General features: G+C 36.5%; 4 protein-coding genes and 1 non-coding gene across 8 annotated transcripts; 1 reads left to right on the plus strand and 4 right to left on the minus strand.

The window, feature by feature from the left end:
* Positions 1-741: 741 nt before the first annotated feature.
* Positions 742-3,386, minus strand: LOC113733170 (riboflavin biosynthesis protein PYRD, chloroplastic-like). Its single transcript, XM_027259368.2, has 3 exons — positions 2,855-3,386; positions 1,894-2,192; positions 742-1,812 (listed from the first exon to the last, which is right to left on the minus strand). The coding sequence occupies exons 1-3, from the start codon at positions 3,242-3,244 to the stop codon at positions 1,215-1,217; spliced, it is 1,287 nt and encodes a 428-aa protein (XP_027115169.1). The 5' UTR covers positions 3,245-3,386; the 3' UTR covers positions 742-1,214.
* A 1,349-nt stretch (positions 3,387-4,735) lies between these two features.
* Positions 4,736-4,809, minus strand: TRNAV-CAC (transfer RNA valine (anticodon CAC)). Its single transcript has one exon. It is a non-coding gene; the product is annotated as a tRNA-Val (tRNA).
* A 938-nt stretch (positions 4,810-5,747) lies between these two features.
* LOC113733171 (serine/threonine-protein kinase 12) lies at positions 5,748-12,460 on the minus strand. 2 transcript variants are annotated; one of them, XM_027259369.2, is made up of 12 exons: positions 11,895-12,460; positions 10,807-11,046; positions 9,702-9,776; positions 8,759-8,839; positions 8,461-8,555; positions 7,764-7,884; positions 7,613-7,692; positions 7,125-7,187; positions 6,862-6,974; positions 6,694-6,779; positions 6,444-6,562; positions 5,748-6,124 (listed from the first exon to the last, which is right to left on the minus strand). In XM_027259369.2, the coding sequence occupies exons 1-12, from the start codon at positions 11,913-11,915 to the stop codon at positions 5,986-5,988; spliced, it is 1,233 nt and encodes a 410-aa protein (XP_027115170.1). In that variant the 5' UTR covers positions 11,916-12,460; the 3' UTR covers positions 5,748-5,985. The 2 variants fall into 2 exon arrangements, with proteins under 2 accessions (XP_027115170.1, XP_071937241.1); XM_072081140.1 differs by having other exon boundaries at positions 8,461-8,585.
* Positions 12,461-13,964: 1,504 nt separating this feature from the next.
* Positions 13,965-16,500, plus strand: LOC113733172 (uncharacterized). Its single transcript, XM_027259370.2, has 2 exons — positions 13,965-14,392; positions 15,879-16,500. The coding sequence occupies exons 1-2, from the start codon at positions 14,095-14,097 to the stop codon at positions 16,097-16,099; spliced, it is 519 nt and encodes a 172-aa protein (XP_027115171.1). The 5' UTR covers positions 13,965-14,094; the 3' UTR covers positions 16,100-16,500.
* A 409-nt stretch (positions 16,501-16,909) lies between these two features.
* On the minus strand, positions 16,910-19,921 carry LOC113733173 (F-box/kelch-repeat protein SKIP4-like). Of its 3 annotated transcripts, none has more exons than XM_027259371.2 (3): positions 19,690-19,921; positions 18,010-18,904; positions 16,910-17,596 (listed from the first exon to the last, which is right to left on the minus strand). In XM_027259371.2, the coding sequence occupies exons 2-3, from the start codon at positions 18,615-18,617 to the stop codon at positions 16,999-17,001; spliced, it is 1,206 nt and encodes a 401-aa protein (XP_027115172.1). In that variant the 5' UTR covers positions 18,618-18,904; positions 19,690-19,921; the 3' UTR covers positions 16,910-16,998. The 3 variants fall into 3 exon arrangements, with proteins under 3 accessions (XP_027115172.1, XP_027115174.1, XP_071937242.1); XM_027259373.2 differs by having other exon boundaries at positions 18,010-18,582; positions 19,690-19,918; XM_072081141.1 differs by lacking the exon at positions 19,690-19,921 and adding an exon at positions 19,375-19,677 and having other exon boundaries at positions 18,010-18,582.
* Positions 19,922-20,235: the final 314 nt, after the last annotated feature.

Genomic DNA, 20,235 nt, shown 5'->3' on the forward strand with positions numbered 1-20,235 from the left:
TGAATTGATTAATAATTGGTTGAACCGATAAAAATCAATAAAAATTAGGAGATTTAACCGGTTTTCATTAATTTTTTTCCTAAAATGATTATTTCAGTTTTATTCAAAATTTAATGCCAAAATAAAAAAAAATGATTAAACCTTTACACTAGGGTTTAATGCACCTCGAATCAAAGCTTTTTCCATTCGCTTCTTGGTCCAGGTTTAAAAACATTGGGGGGAGGACGGTAGGGGTGCTAGGAACAATGCACTGGTTGTGGCTTTGGGAATCGATTCCAAACTTGCACAAGAGAATAGAGATGCGCAAGACTTTGTATGTTCTTTTCTCTTTACAAATGGATGAGTGAAAAATCTTGGGGTGATTGTTGAATTCCCTTCTCACAAGTGGTGGTAAAAAGACAAAGATTGATGCTGAAACTTGCTCTCCATTTCCGTTGTAGAGAAAGCAAAAGCCAAGTTACCAAGTTACTAAACTTCTCACACTCTACCTGGAAGAAAGCTTTTCTAGAAAGGAGGGGAAATCGATCAATAGTTGATATTGGTAGCATAGTCCACTGTTTTTTATGCCATGCAAGGAGAAGAAAAAGCTAGCCCATTGCGATAAGGACGACAGGCAAAAAGCCATTGTTCGAATTGATGAATTGCATAGATCTCGCCAATTAGACATTCTTCTCGAGTAAGGTCTCACTGGAAGCAAAATATGCCAAACCACGAAGCCACGACAGTATGGCAACAAGAAAATAAAAAGGAAGCAAAATGATAACTGCAATTTAACATTGTTATAAGCACCAAAAAAAAAAAACCTTCAAATTGGTCATCAGAACTGATAAATATCATCAATCAATCCTACATAAAGAAAAGGGGGCATAGTTTCAAAGGCTATCCTAACTCAAAAGTACAAGTTAGAAGCTGGAAGACAGATATTTCTCGGGACGAAAAATAGCTCATTGAGAGAGAATAAGCACCAGTATTGAGAATTGTAGTTAGCTGTGGCCAAAACTTTCTGGAACTGTCTGTTGAAATTCCAAGAAAAGGCATTGAGTAACAAAAGGAATGGTTAAAGAAAAATCTCATACCTACAATCTTCTATAGTGGAAATCAAGCTCATGATCATGGATTTTCCGCATTCTATCTCATAGACGGAGGCCGCTTTGAACATGAGGAGTACAAAGATAAGTCTCCTGAGCTGAGCTCATGGCTAAGAATCCTAAATATCACTCAAAGTATCCCTCTAGCAGCACACTCTCACCCATGACCTTGGATGTCAAACTCTTCACCCTTAGTTTCTCTGGGACATTTAGTGACTTCTCATTGCTCCCAACCCAGATCGGTAGGACTTCCACCACATATTTCTGAAACAAACCTAGTTCAACGCCCTCCCTCAAGATTTGTTCAAAATCAGCAATATTCCCCCTCAAATCCAGCAGGACGCTACATAATCCTTGCCGCTTGCAATATTCAAGGACTGAGACCAGATTTATCCTTTCACAGACAACTGTTTCCACACCTTTTAGAGTTGCTTCTTGCTCCAAAGAGGTCTCTTTTTCTGTAAAAATTATGACTTTAGCAGTTGATTTACTGGTTAGAGCAGGAATTTCTACTGGCAAATCTGGATCCATTGCTAATACAATTTGAAGAGGTTGATTGGCCCCAGGTTCTCTAGATGCAGGAAAAGATGAATTCTCCGACAACAATGTTGAAGGAAATACGATTGCATCATACTCTTGTAACAATTTTGAGTAATATCCACCAGGCTCAAGGACTGTGTTGCCCAGCTGATTTCGAACATGGCCATCAACTGACATGGAGTACCTTCAGTTTTCAACACAGTTCCATAAGAGCAAGAAATGAAGTTGACACAAATGCAAATAGTAATGCAAGTTGCACTCGTACCTCAATGTAAGAAAGGGCTTCCCTGTTAGCATTTGGTGGATCCAAGCTTCAATTAGCTTCTTGCACAACTCCTCCTCAACACCAACGATCACTTCAATTCCTGCATCTCGAAGCCTATCAATACCTTTTGAAGCCACAATGGGGTTTGGGTCCACCATTCCAACTACTACCTTTTCCACTTTGGCCTTGATGAAGGCTTCAGTACATGGGGGAGTTCTCCCATAATGGTTACAAGGTTCCAGGCTTACGTATGCTGTTGCATTCTCGGCCAAATCACCAGCATCTCTAAGGGCAAAAACCTACAATGTTTTACCACCATATTAAGTATGTAGAATGAAATTTCTGCACATTGCAGTTTTAAATCTTTGACAAATAAAAGCGATGTATGATTGATCCACAGTCTTCTATCCATCAATTTATAAGCAACTCCACAGCTGCTACATGATAAGTATTATTTCCTTTGATCTTAGCTTTGCGCATTATTTTCTTGAGATAAGTTTTTTTTATTTCTTTCAGTGTAAAAGGCATCACTACGCATAGTTTACAGCTGCACTTCCCGAAAGCCACAAAGTTAGCCTTTATTTTCAGGTTATACAAAAGAAAAAGGCAATTTCTAGGCTCTAGGGGCTAATAAAGTCGATATCAAATTGTATGACTGCTTCAAGTTAAAAAATCCAAATATATGATTTGCTCCCAAATCGAAGAGGAAGAGGAACAAAGTTTTGAATTCCCTGTTATTCCTGAATACAAGCACATTTTCTTACATTTCAAGTCAGCGTAAAGAAGACTTCTGGCACCCATTCATTGTGAGTTTAATCCTGATTCTCCACAGCACTACTTCAGCCTAGTTCTAATTAATGAAGACACCAATTCTCAACAAGGAAGATACAATTAATTATCTACTGCTACATTCTTGTTTCAATATTAACAGTAAAAGAGAAGAAAAGAAGATGCAAGTCACCTCAGCATGAGGCTGGCCAGCTTTAGGATGAAACCCTTCACCAACAATCTTGCCACCCTTCACAATGACGCAACCAACCATAGGGTTGGGGCTGGTGTGCCCAATTGCTTTCCTAGCCAGCTCTACACATCTCCTTATGTAAAGCCCGTCATTCTCACCCTGATGTGATCCTTCACACCTCACACCAACCAAGACACCACCTTTACCCGAACCAATTTGTGATCCAGAGACCCTTTTGACCGAATGGCAGAACCCAGTCTTCAATTTCGACTCAAAATACACTTTTCTAATTTGAATTGTTTGAGTGCAATGGGTCAAAAGATGAGTACAAGGCGAGAGATTTATGGGGTGGAAAGCACACTTTGAAATTGGGAGTGTTTGCACATACATTTTGTGTTGCTGACAGAATCGATTACGACAATCAAGGATTATACTAACGCACAAAGTGAATACTCATAAAGCTGCAAGACCGAGACCGTCTGAACAGAGAGCACGAGCTCTGAATTTGCGGCACATAAATGAATGAATGGGTTAAAGGGAGTGCCAATTTTGTTAAAAAGAAACGGTATCAAGAAACCTCGCAGATTTTCCTGAAGTGGGATGTGTTGGAAAAGCAACGACTATTGCATAAACAAAAGCTGCCAACACACTGTCCAGGACTGAGAAGTGTTGGGGATGACAGGTTTTGAAGATAGGAAGGACAGAGGAAGAGAAGAACTGGTATTCCTCCCTGGTTGAATTGCCAATTTCATCCCTCAGCCCTTTTTTTTTTTTAACTATTTTTGTCGCTTAACTCGTTTTTGAATCAAATCAGTCCCTCAACCCCCACCCCCCTCAACCCGGCCTGTTTGGTTAGCGAGTTTTTTGAGTGTTTGACTAAAATTTTACCATAACTTACCGTTCAAGTTGTAAAATTTTTTTTTGAAGTATATAAATTTTTGAATATTTTGAAGTGTATAGTTTAAAAACTTTAAGAAATTTTTTGAAGTTACTGTAGCTAAAGTTATTAAAAAACTTGTAGCAGACAAACTTAGCAAAAAACTTACTTGCCAAACAAGGCCGGACCCGTTTGGTAAGTGAATTTTTTAGGTATTTATCTAAAACTTTACTGTAACTTATTGTAAAAGTTGTAGAAAAATTTTTTAAAGTATGTAAATTTTTAAATATTTTGAAGTGTACAATTTAAAAACTTTGAAAAGTTTTTTAAGGTTATTATAGATAAAAAGTTATTAAAAAAACTTGTAGTAGACAAACTTTGTCAAAAACTTGCTTGCCAAACAAGGCCAATTAGATCCTTTTATTGTGGTCCGCTAAAACTTTTTGCCTTGAACAGAGAAGTCACCAGCCACAGGAGGGGTATATTTGTAACTTCAGGTAAGGCATTATATTAAAATCTGAAAAAAGGAAAACTTGCTTACGCAATAAAATTTGGGCAGCATTTGAGAGCAAGAAAACCAACGGAAAGGTAGGAATTGTTCCAATACCGCCCAAATTTTTATCCCGCAAACAGCTCTTTTCTTTTTCTTGTTTAGGGTCTTAATGCAACGTCTTGCATGAAGTTCCAAAAATACCCTCATGTAGCCGCAAATTGTAGTGGCACCACTGCAAAAGGACCTAACTGGCTGGAGAATTTTAGTCGAGGGAATGAATGTATTGGCTCAAAAACAAGTTAAGGGATGAAAATGATTGAAAGTTGAAAGAGTAATTGGAGAATTGAAGGCGTGGTGGACAGGGTGTGGTGTTTTAGGAGTAGGCCTTAAATGACACTTGAAGTCGTGAACAGAGTTTGGTGTCTCGGGAGCGTGCCTTTAACAATTGTTGAAGGTGCCGAGTATGGTTTTCTTAAGAGCACACCTTTAAATGGAAAATGAGGCAAAAACATGTCTGAGCCCGGGTTCGAACCGGGGACCTCTAGTGTGTGAGACTAGCGTGATAACCGACTACACCACCCAGACTGGCTTGTTCTCAACTAAATTTTATCATATACTTAGCAACTACTAATCAGAATTCCATTCTTGCATCGTTTAGGATTAGCACTTGTCTTGCTGCCCTATACAGTTAACAACATCCTCTCACCTTTCATTTAATGTAAACCTGTCACATTACATGGGTTGCGTTGCAGTTCAAGATCTTCCATTAACAACTTCATTGATAGAATATTAACTAATTAAGCAATAATATTAGCATTCAACTTTAAGCAAAATGTATATGAAAGAAATATTGTCAGTTTGGACATAGTAATTACTAGTAATAAAACAGTCTACTCAGACTCGTATGTTAGATTTTGAACATTAAGTAACTAGTACAAGACGAATAATCGCCATGTGAAAGTCAAACTATTACAAAGAGATTGCACATACAATTATACAAGCACGCATAAAAGCCAGGGGTGTGCAAAATCAAAAAATTTCGATTTACCGATCGAATTCAATTTGAATTGAATTTTTGAAATCGGTAATTCAGAATTCGGAACTGAAATCGGGTTTTCCGATTTCGAATTATGCGATTTTGGTTCGAATTTGGTAATGGGATTTTTCAAATCGGAATTCGGAATTCCTATTTTGATTTCAAATTCATTTTTCATACATATATATATAATATTTATATATATACGTAATATAACATTTATATTATAATAATAATTTTTATATTCCTAAATTTGGTGATTCGTAATTCCTATTTCGATTTCAAATTCGTTTTTCATATATGTAATATAACATTTATATAATAATAATAATAATTTTTATATTCCTAAATTCGGTGAAATCAGAACTTATCAAATTCCGAATTGAATTCGGTCGAAAATTCTGATACCAAAATTCCGATTTCGAAGTTCCGAATTATCGATTTTGATTCCGATTCACACCCCCACATAAAGCATAAAAATAGAACCTTTATAATGCCAAGCAGACCTTTGATTCCAGGTGTAACATGTAACACAATGCCAAGCAGTCACAATAGTAACGATGATTACCAGTGAGTTCACATTTCCCACCAACAACGTGGTAGATGCTATGGTTTTTCGCATATTTTTTACAGGTGTGGAGTGCATCAATGCACAAAGTAAATGCATCAATACAGCATAGAAGGCAGAGCTCAGATTTAACAATGCACACTGCTAGGCTCCAGTGTCATAAAATGACACATTCGTAGCAGCTTCCCAAGGGTTTCCCGCCTTGCATATTCTCTTGGATGATCTCCAGCTGCAAAATGATCTCTTCAAATGTCGGTCTGCAATCTGGATTCTTATGCCAGCAATCTCGTAAAAGCCTGCACCAGAATTTGCCATTCCATATCAACCTAGCATCACATTGTAGTGTATCTAAACTGCAGAACATACCGTGGTCTTCATATGGTGGTCATTGTCATTTGCAACTAAGGCTGAATATGCAACAGCCATAAGAAATGAGCATGAAAATGCAGTTAAGTATTTGCATCTGTTATGGTAATTGACAGGGCGTTTTGTGACAACAGAGTTGAGAAGCACTGTACGACTTGAATTAGCATAAATCTGTAGTTTGAGCAACTTTCCTATTGGCAAATGAAGTAGGGATAAGATCTGTTAAGGCAGAAAAATTCTTTTGCTTACCTGCGGATTGGTTCAGGGTATACAAATGAAGAGAGAGGTGGACGCAAATCTTCATATGCCCGCTTGTCTGCCACTTCCTCTGGAGCCTCCTCTCGACTAGATGGTCCGCCTTGGAACATCTGCAGTAAAATGATGTATGAGATTTAGAAGCACCACGACACAATTGATAGGTTCAATAGAGATAGTCTGGGCGAGCAGCAGTCTAACTAGGAATTCTTTCCTGTTATTACAACCAGTTCATGTATTTTACCTCATGAACAACCAGAGCAAAAGAAAAGACATCCACGCTTATCCCATATGTTTCTCGGCGGTACACCTCTGGAGCCATATAACGATCTGAGAAATCTTTTAATAGCTTCTCAAGCAGATATAAAAATCATGAAAATTTTGTCAATACTAGTCAGGGGGCAGAGCGTACATGATCCAGTTTCCCCGGTCATTTTGTAACCAAGAGCATTTTTTTCCTGCACAATTTTGCTTAGTCCAAAGTCTGTGACTTTGAGATGTCTTGCTTCATTTTGTAGTATATTTCTGCATCGTGAACACGGTAGATACAATTATGGTCCAAAACCTTATGCAAGTAAAACAGCACCAAGAAACTTGCATCATAAACCAACCGTACATAACGTCATGCATTTCACAGATATGACAGACACATAACTATAAGTTAACTGCCAATACCTTGGGGTCAAATCTCTATGGATTATAGGATGGGGTTTATGCTGATGAAGATAATTCATGCCTCTGCAAACACAAAATGTCAGCACATTGGATAACTGATTCACTATGATTTTTCCACAAGGGCTGTATTACACAACTGTAGGATGATGTAGAATAAAAAAAGCTCATTAACTTTTTCCCATCACATCATTTTTTGATCAAGTTTAATTCTTATGGGACTCTCATTAAAATTACTTTCTCTCAAATCCTTAGGAAAACTAGCATCCAGTTTACCTCCAGATTCTTCCATTTATATTAAACATGCAGTACTCCTTCATAAACTAGAATAATGGATGGAAAATATTGAAGGAAATGCAAAGCCTAATATGAATTGCAATGTGAGGTATGCCCATTAAAACTAAAAGTATTGCTGCAGAACAAAGAAGCACTATAAGCTGCAGCTGTGACCAATGGCTCAGGAGCAAATTTGAAAACATAGCATCATTTACCTTGCAATGTCTAAAGCATAAGCAACTGCTGTTGGTGGATCAAGTCTTCCTTTCTTTCTTAGGATATCGTACAAACTTCCCTGTATTGAACAAGTGAAATGTCAAGGCCCTAATATTCAGTGACATGCAGAATAGTAGGAAAATATTTTACATTTTGGAGATACTCAGTGAGGAAGGTTAAACGATCAGAATGTTTTACAACGCCAAGGAACTGCACTATATTTGGGTGGCGCAACTTTTGCCATAACGCAAGTTCCTTGAGAAAGGTTTTCCTGTAAGCAACAGAAAAATATCAAATGGAAAAAGATGATTGGTAAAATTTTCAAGGGCAGCACAGAGTGGGAATCTTTGCTAATCATGATGGTTGTCAAGGCTCCAACCGTTAGGTGTCAAACTGCGTGAAGCAAGCTCAGTTTATCTTTCCAATTTTGCTTCCTTACGATTCCAACATGCAAAAGAGAAGGATAAAAGTTTGCATTGAATGTTACCTTAAGAGATTATACTCTTTTCATTTACCAAATGAAGATGAATACATGTATTTAAAACTTCTCTTGCGGATATACTAACCGAAATTGCAAGAAGAATTACTTTTAACCATGTTTATGAGTAACACAATATTTGTTTGATTTTTTTATCCCTGATACCTAAACAGCATAGGGCCAAATAAATGATTTACAGTAGTTTGCAACTCGTAAATATCAAAATTTTCTCATTGACCAAGATAATCAGACTCCAAAAGGAGATAAAGTTGGACAGGCATCAAAAGCTCTAAGGATTCAGGAAAATTAAGAACGTCAGCTGGGCATAGGGAGAACACATTAGTTAAAGAAAGAAAAATTGGAACTTACTTGACCGTCTCATTTGAAGCAATAGATGAGCGAATTGTTTTTGCTGCAACTTCTGTACCACGCCATTTCACCAAATAGACTTCACCATATGCACCCTGCTTTTTCCTTTTAATTATTTTGTAACACTGAAGACAGTATATGTATCCTCAAATAAAATATTTGAGACTTCTTTTGAAAGCGGAAAATAAGAAGATCAGGATTAGTTGCATATGCCACAGTGGCTTTCGATTTCTCTTGCAAATAATTGAGATCATGGCAATAAGAAAAAGGAAAAGACAATATAGCTGAAAGAAATTACTTCTCCAAGGAGAGGTGCTTCAGTCATGTCAACCTCAGTGTACTCAATTTCATAACCTCGCATCTGAGAGTCAAGAGCAACCTGTCCAAAGTTTTACAGATTTCAATACTAATATATCTGAAACATGAAGTACAAAACTTCAATGTCATTTATCTATGTTATAGGCAATAAGGCAATAGACAATCTAATGGTATTAGGTTTACAACCAATATACAGTGTTATCAGTACTCCTAGCAACTGAAACTTCGAAAGGACTGGTAGTACTGTTAGAGGCTAGCTTCCTCACTAACTCATAATGTTTTTGAGATTTTCCACTTTGTATTTGTTCTAACGGAACCTGATCATTGCACTTATTTTCCAGTTTTGCCACCGAACTAAAACAGTGCGTGTATCATGAAAACTTAAAGTTATACTCATATTTGCATGTTTCTGCTCACCAAATTTTACTGTTGCCAGCCTTTTCTCCTATCTAGATAAGTTTTCTCAATTCAGCTGCACAAGGAGGGCGAGAACTTTTTTGAGTTAAAAAAAGGCACCATACTTACTTTGACTAGAAGAATAGATAAATCATGAAAATCACGTCAGAGGACTCATTACCGTAGAAAAAAGCACCAGTATGCTCAGATTTCTAAACAATTTAAAAGTAAACCCTTCAGAAGAAGGTAGAAATTAGGAAGAGAAGGGAGTAGAAAGAAAAGTTTTGCTAAATCTTTCATTCAATTTTTTTTTTTTCTCTTGATGCATAACAGGTCCGCTGATCAATTTGGAACTATTGTCACATCCAAGAAGCAAAACAGCACTACAGGCTAACGGGAGATGCTCATCTTGATGCAATGAGGGTAAATCTATTGACACACACTTTAAACCTTTTTTTTTGGGCAATTCTATTGTTTTCCCTCATTAAAACTTACTTCACAAGAGAAGTATGTTGAGGCTACATTACCGGATCAATTCCACCATGTTTCTCCAGAATCTTACAAATGTCTGCATGGCCAAAGCTGCGAGCATCTGACAGTGGCTGCAAATGATTTCATCACAGGCACCGTGTCAATTAATTATATTGTTGAAATACAAAAACTTTTGAAGAAATAGAATTTTCTATCTGCATCAGTTTGTTAAGAACAGAAAATCAAACAGTGAATGACAGCATGAACCAGTGGTACTGGCTTAACATTCCCTCTGAATCTGGTATTAGCAATTGTGCTGAATTTGGGATCAAGGATACTTCTATAGTGGAAGAAGATAACTAAATTCATTATGGATGATAAAACAAGTTGATCTGGGATCACCAGTTGAAAAGTGGATATTATGATATAGCAGACAGCAAGAATACAAGGCAGAAGCTGGATACTGCTAGATCCAAGTTGCTATATATATATATATATATATATATTTTTCTTCTGGAAGTCCAGTATTGCTGGAAAAAGGAAGAAACCAAGAATGTCTTCTGCTGAAAAAAAAAATCATGAATGACAAAGGAAATCTGTCTTAGAGACAAGTATTCTTCTTACTGTGAAACTACAGGCTAGCTGTTGTACTTTTACAGCAGAATGTAATATGCCGAACCATGAACTTATATTGTCAACAAATTTTTTTACAATGGTAGAACAGCTAGTAAATCTTTACGAGTAATAATATATGCTTTGTTTAAGATAACAAACTTCTAAGTCATTCATGAGTGACAACTTAAATATAGCACATAACTAAAACATGAATTTTTACTCATAATGGTAGACAAATTCCTTTAGAATTAAAGTCATGTGGCGAACAACATCAAAACACACAGATAACATATAGTCACTGCTCTTTCGTTAGCTAGGGAAAGGCACAGCAAAGGAAAAGGATGAAATGAGGCAGATGGATGTTATACAAGAAGTGAAGAAATTGAAATTCTGTTGTAAAATCCGCAACAGCAATGAACCACTTAATAGTAAGAGTACAACCTTTGCACACATACACGCAACCAAAAAGAGAATATAAGCCAGCAGCTAATCACTGAAATAAACTATGCTATTTGTCACCCATGCAGAGCGAGAGCATGAACTTACAGTACGACCCCATCTATCGGTGGAGTTCACATCTGCTCCTCTTTCAAGAAGTAAGACAACCACCTCAATGTAACCTTCACAAGACGCTAAATGAAGTGCAGTTCTCTTATCGTAGTCTGCCAGAGTGGGTTCCACTCCTTTCTCCAGCTCCTGAACCACACCCTTTTTGTCACCCTTCGATGAGCAGTGAAGAAGGCGATATGGACTTTCTGAATCAATTCTCCTAGTTTGCTTCAGCAGCTGGAAAGATGAGGCAATAAAGTTTAAGCATTACCATATATCAGAAGTGAAATTACTGGAGTTTTTCATTGAGAAGCATGGCCTTTGCAACTGAAATATGCTAAATGTTGTGGATATCCTGTTATTTTGATACAAGAATGCTTTCTGCATACTGAATTCACAGAGAAGTTCCCAAAGGATTCAATATGGATAAGATGCACTATTTCCAGATATTCCTTCCTAGCTGACGTATGGCAAAAGGGCAACAATAACTCAATCTCCGTTACAAATCTTGAAATGCCATGTACAAAGGATCTCTCTAACGACATGATCTCATGAGAATCCAAGTCCTTTTCTATTTTTTCTCTTTAAGTGTTCCCTTTATTGTATGTATGGCAATGAACAGAATAGGTTCAAGATTTCACCCCACCTCACTCTGAGCGATGATGTCTTGGCTGGTTAATCAAACATAAATTACTAGCTTTAACAGAAGATTTTCAGAATCTATCTAAATTCGTCCCAACACCTACTCAGGAAAATGGCAAAGGTTCTGATTTCTGAACAAGAAACATAAACTTGCTAGTGCCATTGCCCATCACCTCTTCTGCGTAAGTTTACAGTATATCAGGCATCCAAATCAATTTCAAGAATAGAAAGACCTGTTGCATGCACCCCATAAAAAGCCAAAGCTGCAAAAAATCTTAGGAGTATAACAAAAAGAAAAAACTACAAAGGAAACAGAAAACATCAAAACCAGATATATCAGCTAAACAACAGTATGAATTAACATTTATGTGCCCAGTTGTACGCTTCCAAGTAGTAGCAATAAACAAAAGAATAAACCGGAATATTACCGTGAGATTCAGTACCTGAGACTTGTGATATTCCATAAAAAGAGTGTGTGATTTTCAGACAAAAAGGAATGATCCCAGTACAATGTTAACTGATATAAACGGAGAGATATATTTAAAGAGAAGTGGAAGTACACTAGTATTAGTTCAGCTCATAATAAACTTAGCAGATGATGTTGAAATGACAGTAAAGGCTCTGTTATATGGTTCCGGAGGCTCCCATAGAAAAAGATTTAAAAGGGTTAACACAGCCATCGAGTTCGGAGGTATCAAAGAAGCATGGTCTTGAAACTTTTCGTCCAACCTTATTGGTGCTTCCTTTTTGCATGCATTTTGTCTTTCAATTGGTGGGCAGTTTCGATTTAAGCAATGCTAACTGGAGAGTGGAGACAGATATTTTCGTATAGAATAAGCTCCAATGCTTAGGCTTTTCAGTAAAAGTCCTGAAATATGTGGCTAATCCGAGATGCGAAGTCCTATATTCTTTCTTTCTTTCTTTCAGAAAAAGGAAAAAAAGTCCTAGATTCTCTCTAATCCGAGATGTGAAGTCCTAGATTCTTTCCTTCGTTCAAAAATTTTTTTTTTCTAGATTCTGACCCTCAGCTATTCCAATATTAGAGTCATTTTTTAGAAATAAATAATTATGTAAGTTGATATTACTGAATTTACATATATATCTTTTAAATTTAAATTATTTCCTTGATAAATGTGCATTGGAATTTTAAAATGTTACTTTTTCAAATGTCAAAATTAGAAGACACATGTCAAATTTGGAGTGGTGACTCTTGTTTTGAAACATCAGTAAAATAAAAACACAACGTTAACAATGGAACTAAGGGAATAGTTGATTTATAAAATATATACAATTCTTGTAATTTTCTGTTTCTAGAGTTTGAGGAGAAAGTTTTGGCCTATTTTATTTTAGCCATGGGGAAAAGATGTAAACATTTGAGATTCTAAGATGTCATTTTATTTTTGTCAAATTTTTATGCACCTTTGACTTTATTAAGCAATTCGCATTGGATGATATCCAACAAATTCAATAATATAATTATCTTTTTTATCACACAAAGATATATGCAAGTTAGCTAGGACAAGTTGAGCAATGGAAGCAAAAAAAGGGGAAGAGATTCACACTCTCAGTGAATATATACACAAGTGTTTAAGTATAGTATAATTGACAAGATGTTTGGCAATATCAGTTCCAAATATTATTTTATTTACATCATAATTACAATTTTCAATCAATTATTTATTCTTTCAATAATATTTTTTATTTAACATACATTACATCACACACATCCCATCATAACAGTAATTATATCCAAACACAATTACAAAAAAAAAAAACGACAATATTATTGCATGAAGACCTACACAAAATTTTGGTGCCCCATCTAATTGGGGTGGCTACACAATAATGTTGTGCGCCTAATGCTTAATGTTACTATACAGTACTAATTTCACTGTTCAGTAAAAGACATAAATATTCTTTAATAAATGTTTTAAAAATTGTATATGGAGATGGATTGACTCACAAATTTGCTTTTAGGGTGGATTTGATAAGACTGAAGTTTGAAAGCTGAAATCTGAATCTATTAAATTATTGAATTGTTAAATGTTAAATCAAACGCATTTAAGTTTATATCACATTCAGTGATAAGTGAATAATTTATTACTTATTTTTTGGAATAAATTTTATCTAGAAAATTTAGTGTCACTTAATCAATTCAGACATTCAATTTTTGATTATCAAACACGGTCCGAATATATTAAGATCTAATTCTATTAAATTTAAATATTGAATCGATTTATCAAACACAGGACTTGTGTACACATAGAATTGGATCCAATGCATTTATTATGGACTTAGGAGGTGCGATCACCAAAATAGTAGTGGAGTATTTACTATTTAGGACTCAGAAATGTCAATCAAGCCGAGCGTGTCAAATTCGATACTTTCATCTGTTAGCCCCTTTTCTTTTTGCTTCTAAACCCTTGATCAAATCCAAAATTATAATTACTTCAAATTGTTCTTTATTTTTTTTTTGGCCAAAAGAGCAATTCCAGTTCCATGCAGTCGCTTCGCTTGCCATTACTTATTCAAAATTGCGCAATTAGACCACCGGTCCATAATTCACTTCAAAGTTTCAAAATTTCACGGTCTATCCTTCCCACTTCGCAGCTCCTCTCCCTCCTCTCTCGCACACGGGAAGAAATGGCGAGCCAGGGACAAACCCAAGAAGCCCTACAGCACAATGACTTCGGATTGCACCAAGAGGAAGGGGAAGGTGAAGGTGAAGGTGAAGGTGAAGGCGAAGAAGAAGACGAATTGGAAAAGCTAGAAGCAGAAGTAAACGAAATGGCCCAGGAAATACTCAACTACAGAACCACACTCCCGGGCCAGCTCAAGTCCGCGCTTTCCTCAATTCTCGCTGCTCAGAGGCCTGTTCTCCCGACCCATTTCGACTCCGGACCCGAATCTCAACCCGGACCCACTCATGACCCTAACCCCGGTACATTTTCGCGGCTCTTTCGTTACCCTCAGTTGTTGTTTCTTACATAACCCAAAGAATTGTAATTTTGATTCTTTTCCCTTTTTGCTCATAGTCAATTTTTTTGGAGTAGCTGATTTTTGTGTTTGCAGTTGTTAGCTGACGATGCTGATGAAAAGGGTTCAAGATGCTTCTTTTCATTTTGGGATTTTTTTTCTTTCGATTGCTGTTTGGGGTCTTCTTTGTTTCTAATGATTAGCCTGTTGGAAGTAGCGTATATTGGTAGTTTAGTTGATGTCTGGCTCTGCCACTCTCTGTTATGCGTCTGTTCTATTAAAGATGAGTTTTTAAATAAGAATTCCTTTTTGTGCCACTGACTTCAAATGGTATAGTTTGTAGGTAATTACAGGGTTACACAGTTTTAGCTATTGAAAAGATTATTGATGGAGAATATTTTGGGAAGAATTGGTTAGTTCTTGATTTTATGGTGAGGAAGAAATTGAAATGTCACTGTACTGCACGTGTCAGAAATCTGAAGGTGGAGTTTTTGAAAGGAATCTTGGAATGCCAAAACTTCTCCATTTGTTAGTTTTTTATCCTTAACTAATCCGTTGAGGAAATTGGAAATGAAAGTGTTTGTTGATGAAATTTGAAAGTTGTAGTTATTTGCAGCTTCTTTCACCTTTTGCCCTTCTTAGCGGATGGACTTTTGGCATGGATTGATTTCTAGTTGAGACGTGGAATATCCTTCTCTGAAGAAAAAGTACTGGTTAAGTGTGAGATTATGGACATTACAAACTTGTATGTTCAATGTGGATGAATTTCTCTTGATTATCTTCTGTATTCATTTTCTGGTCTCGATTTAGCTTCTAGTTTTCTTGAACCCTTGTTTAACTTGTTGAACATACAAATATTCTTTTGATGGATCAAAGTGAGTATATATGCAAGGCTATTGGCTCAGTGTTCATTGGATCTAAATTAGAATCAGTAACTTTGTTACCAACCAGGACTGGCCTAAGTTGATGATTAAATTAATGAAGAGTTCAAATTAGAGACCCACTGAATATTACATTCTTTTCCTATACATTCCGTCTTTTGTCTCACCCCCCCTTTAGACGGAGGTGTTCCTCTTCTTTCTATTTGCCTTTTTTTTTTTAATTTCCTTACATTCTTTTGATTCAGAACTTTTCACATATATTCGTACAATCAGCACATGTAGAGAAACAAATTACTTTAAAAAATATATATATGGTTTAAGTTTGAAAAACGACTTGGTTAGGGTTGACTTTTTTGCAGTATACCCATTGAGCTTTGCAATAACCTAAATTCGCTTTTTTGGTGGGTTTGCATCTGTATACACAATAATTTCCCTATATCAATTTCTCTTCGAAGGCATTTGATGTCATTGAGATCCTCCACATTGATACAAGTTTTCTGTGACTTCCTCAGAAGTGAAGTCTCCTTTGCTCTATGTAGTTGTGCATCTCACCCCTCTTCTTTTGTGTAGATGTGGTCAGACCTATTGGGTCGGGTAATGAGGCCTTGTTAACAGGAGAGAGTCAGGAAACTGAGAAGATAAGGCTTCTCAAACAGAAGATTTCAAATAATGCTTCTATGATGCTGGTTGTCTTGAAGAGGATGAAGGATTGTATGGCAAGAATTGATAACCTGGACTCGTGTAATGGAATTATCATCCATCCTGCCTTCAAAAGGAAAAGGAGCAGCTGATCAACTTGTTTTTGCAATTTGTCATTTTGGTTATAGTCTCTGTTTGAAGAGGATTTGTGTTTTCTGCTTTGACAACTTCTTGCTGAGTTCAACAGCTATTCACCAGCAAAGAAGAGAGACTTGTTAACCTCGAGACATTAGGTTTAGTAATGATTGTCCTGTTGTAATTGTATAGAATTGATTGAATATGTAACATGATCTAGGTTCAGCAGATGATAATGGAGATCCAGAGGTCCATGTGTGGAGATTGCCAATCCCTTGGTTAGTTTGTGCTATATACACTGCAGAAATATTTTCAGAGTAAGTGGTCCAAAAGATTATTGTTGTACAGAAGAAAAGATAGTTCATGCTTGCACAGTCGGTCCTGCAAATATTTTGAGAACTCTAACCTTCTGCTGCTATATTTTCATGTTTATTGTTACTGTAGGATTGTAAGCTTTGCATTTCAACTCTTGTTTCGGGTGCACATAAGTAATTTTTGCGCTGATTGCGTGGAAAATGAGCATAATTCTGCAGTTTCATTTTTGGCATGGCTGTTTCATAAAATAATGACAGGATGTTACTACTTGTGGTTAAATTGGCAAAATTTTCTGCAGGAAAGGATCATATTTAGACAGTACTACCAAAATTGAAACAGTCTTGAGTGTTATTACTCTAAAAATAAAGCAGTAGAAAGAACAGTGACTTCATACCCAAAGCAATAGAAAGATCAAACAATTCCCTAAAGTTAGCAAAAATAATTCCTTAAAGGAAAGTCCCACCTGGATGTATAGAAACTTTTTTTTTTTTTTTTTTTGAAGGAGATGCATAGAACTCAAAGAAAGGGAAAGCACCATAAAATATGGGAAGAAAAGAGATGTTAACTATCCACATATGCTGGAAGTCAGTTTTTTTGAGTTCTAGACTGCAATAGATCTACAATTTATCACTTCTAAGTCAGAATTTAACCCTCGAAACGACGAGCTCAACATTATTCCATCCATTTTTCCAGCATTTTTAGTAGAAAACACCATGGTGCTAAGCCCCTTGCCAATAATTAATATGTCCTCCCCAATTGCTACGAGCCGGCATGGTGGCCTCGTCCATTTAGATGAAAATCTCCTGACAGAGATCCATTGTCTGGTATCCTTCTGCCACATTATCAACTGGGTTCCTGAAGTCTGGTTCAAGACATAAAGAGTCCCATTCACAACGATAGCAGGACCCCGCCAGCCCATGACCATATCTGGAGCAGCCTGTTCCCATGTACCACTTGATGGTTCATAAGCAACAGCATATACATGCGAAGATACAGCAGACGAACCACAACGAACATAGATTTTCCCATCCAAGACTACTGAATCTTCAATATCATCAAGAACATTAGGGTCCACATGCGAATTCCAACAATTTGTCTGAGGATCATAAGCATCCAAGGACTGCAGATTGCTTGATCCAGGATCTGAACCACCAATGGCAAAGATTTTGTTATCCACAGCTTGGCAGGCAAAATAGCACCTGAAAATCACCCAACAGATTAATGCCTAGATCGGTATCTCTTCATAACAGGTTGCAATCAAACTACAACCACCATGGAACATGTCATGGAACTTCCATATTTCAACATTTCACAACTTCGGCAAACAAAAGGCAAGAGAAAAAGACATAAACTGGTTCATATAGACAGAGCACTCAGAAGAGTTAACAAGCATTTTAATCGATCAAAAGTTGGCTACACAAGCAGAAAGAAGAAAACTAAAGCAAAATCATATAGAGATTTTGTCAACTAATGAGTCCAAAGGAAGGGGGAAAAAATATCTACAAATACTAAACTTTACTCGGCAAGGAAAAGTTATTCGTTAATTAACTTGATTTCACCAATCATCATAAAGAGTGGCATAATTAGCAAGATTACATGCCTATATCAATACCTTGCAACTGGCAAGCGAGCAGCTTCACTCCAACAGTTCGTACCAGCATCATAGCAATAGGCTTCATTGGTAGCATCTTCAATATAACCGCAGCCACCAATGAGGTAAACTCTCTTTCCCAACACTTCGAAGCCCATGCCTCTTCTCCTTTTACAACAACCAGGAAGGCCCTGGATGCGCTTCCACCCACTTAGTAACCGATTGGGGTCTAAAACATAACAGCCAAGGTGGTCTAACTCATCTTTGCACAAAGCATAAATCCATGTCTCCTCCAGGTGATGCTTTTTCCGGTATAAATACCACTCTTCACTAGAAACTAAATCTCTCCATCGCTTTGAAACACATTTCAGGACTGCATGATACTTCCTAGGAACCCTTGCCAAGCAGAAAAAGGTAATATCATCAGGAAGCCCAGGTATCAGTGATGACTGCACTGGATCGTATTGCCTGACACCATCATACCAACCATCACTAATTTCAGTTGAAGTGCTACTATCTGAATCTGATTCCATAGAACTAAAACGTTCAACTCGACCTAGGACAAATCCTGGTACAAAGACACAAAACCAACCCCTGCCAAGGAATCGCAGGCATTCCATTAAGTGCATAATTACTTAATGCATGCAGACAACATATACAAGGCTAATTTAAACCACAGATCTATCCTTTAAAAGATCGACACAGTGAACCATGATAACACGACCATAAGGAAAGGAAACACAATAAATCATGTGGAGTATTATCTAAATCATAACTAAACGACAGACTCGCAACTTCAAAAATTTCCCAGGACAGGTAGACTAGATTAGTTAGCCCCTTGGGCAGATTGCTTTTCATAAAGTAGTTTCCTTTCTTTGCTCCAGGAAGGAGATTTGCCTTATCAGATATTAACCTTCTGAAAAACAAAAAGAATGTAAAGGTATAAGTTTTCTTCCTCTAGCTACCAAGGGAAACAAGTCATTCATAAGTTAAGCTTAAAACCAATAATTTTGAATAGAATCCCTAGCCCACATTATCATCAATCAGCAAATAGATCACTTAGAAGTATAAAAGTAACCTAGGCCCATTATACCAATTAAATACAATGCTTTATTCTGCATGTAGGATCCAAAGCTTATGAATACATACTCACTGAACATCAAAAGGTTCAAATATTGGAAAAGAAAACAGGAAGAAAACAACCACCCAATTGAGATTCAATCAGATACTTTCTCTGCTTCCAATTCTAGAAACCAAATTCATGCAGATAAAGCTTAGTATATGGACCACCTAGCAATCAATTACTCCAGAAAAAAAAGCCACGAAAAAGCCACGATACACGGCAGAAAGAAAACAGGCCACCAAACAAAAGTAAAAATCACCAACCTTGAACTGGCATCTTGCACAAATTTATCCAACGACAACGGAATAAAGAAATAATTTGGAAAAGTTACAAACTTTTCTCGTCTCATAACTTCAACAATTGGAAAAACAATTCCCGATTCCAAACATCACAGGTTACAAGAATTCAAAACCAAGCAACCTTTTTGAGATCCAAACATACAAATCACATAAACTGTAGGAAACAAAATAGATTCAAAACATGCATTCTAGATAAATTGTTCTAGCAATCAAAGTCCACCCCACATAATAAAAGAAACCAAAAAAAAAAGAAAAAGGGTAACATAGATAGAAGCTGACCTTCGGGAGAAGTTGGGCAGTAAAGAAAACTTTTAGCAGAGAGGGCAGTGGGATTAAAAAACGAATTGAGAGCAAAACTAAATTAGGTAATTGGGGAAGATTGGAATGATTGATTGTTCGAATATTCGTTTGAGATTAGCTTTCCTTGTGTTTTCTATAATCTACAATGGCTAATGCAAGCAAGAAAACATCCTATTATTAGTTTGATCATGCATAGTTACTGCTTTAAACATGTTCAAGACGGACGGGGATGTCATTTAGCGACTTTTAGGACACGTTTTCGTTATTTAATTATTTTAACTGATTATACATTCTAATTTTACGTAAATAATTTTTTAACGTTCTCGATTCGATTATTTTGATTATAGATTTTATAATGGTCGCAAAAATTAAAATCTATAATCACTCAAAAAAATAGCTTTTGCTGATTCTGACTGTTCTCCATAATTAGCTTTTACAATCAAGTTTTGTAAAATCTAAACCAACCAAAGAGCAATAATACCTTGTAAAAAATGGGAATTATAATTTTGAATTGAGACCATTCTT

This window comes from Coffea arabica, chromosome 2e, assembly GCF_036785885.1.
Source record: "Coffea arabica cultivar ET-39 chromosome 2e, Coffea Arabica ET-39 HiFi, whole genome shotgun sequence".
Taxonomy (NCBI): Eukaryota; Viridiplantae; Streptophyta; class Magnoliopsida; order Gentianales; family Rubiaceae; genus Coffea; species Coffea arabica.

Bases quoted from the DNA above. Each gene is read 5' to 3' on its own strand.
- LOC113733172 (XM_027259370.2), top strand. From the start codon at position 14,095: ATGGCGAGCCAGGGACAAACCCAAGAAGCCCTACAGCACAATGACTTC. The intron at 14,393-15,878 runs GTACATTTTCGC...TCTTTTGTGTAG, and splicing joins CACTCATGACCCTAACCCCG to ATGTGGTCAGACCTATTGGG.
- LOC113733173 (XM_072081141.1), bottom strand. From the start codon at position 19,460: ATGAGACGAGAAAAGTTTGTAACTTTTCCAAATTATTTCTTTATTCCG. The intron at 18,583-19,374 runs GTTGGTGATTTT...ATTCCTTGGCAG, and splicing joins GTGCAAGATGCCAGTTCAAG to GGGTTGGTTTTGTGTCTTTG. The intron at 17,597-18,009 runs GTATTGATATAG...GGTGATTTTCAG, and splicing joins GCTCGCTTGCCAGTTGCAAG to GTGCTATTTTGCCTGCCAAG.
- LOC113733171 (XM_072081140.1), bottom strand. From the start codon at position 11,915: ATGGAATATCACAAGTCTCAG. The intron at 7,885-8,460 runs GTAAGTTCCAAT...TGTTGCTTACAG, and splicing joins GCTTCAAATGAGACGGTCAA to GAAAACCTTTCTCAAGGAAC. The intron at 6,975-7,124 runs GTATTGGCAGTT...TTCACGATGCAG, and splicing joins CATAGAGATTTGACCCCAAG to AAATATACTACAAAATGAAG.
- LOC113733170 (XM_027259368.2), bottom strand. From the start codon at position 3,244: ATGTATGTGCAAACACTCCCAATTTCAAAGTGTGCTTTCCACCCCATA. The intron at 2,193-2,854 runs GTGACTTGCATC...AAAACATTGTAG, and splicing joins CTGGCCAGCCTCATGCTGAG to GTTTTTGCCCTTAGAGATGC. The intron at 1,813-1,893 runs GTACGAGTGCAA...TGAAAACTGAAG, and splicing joins AAGCCCTTTCTTACATTGAG to GTACTCCATGTCAGTTGATG.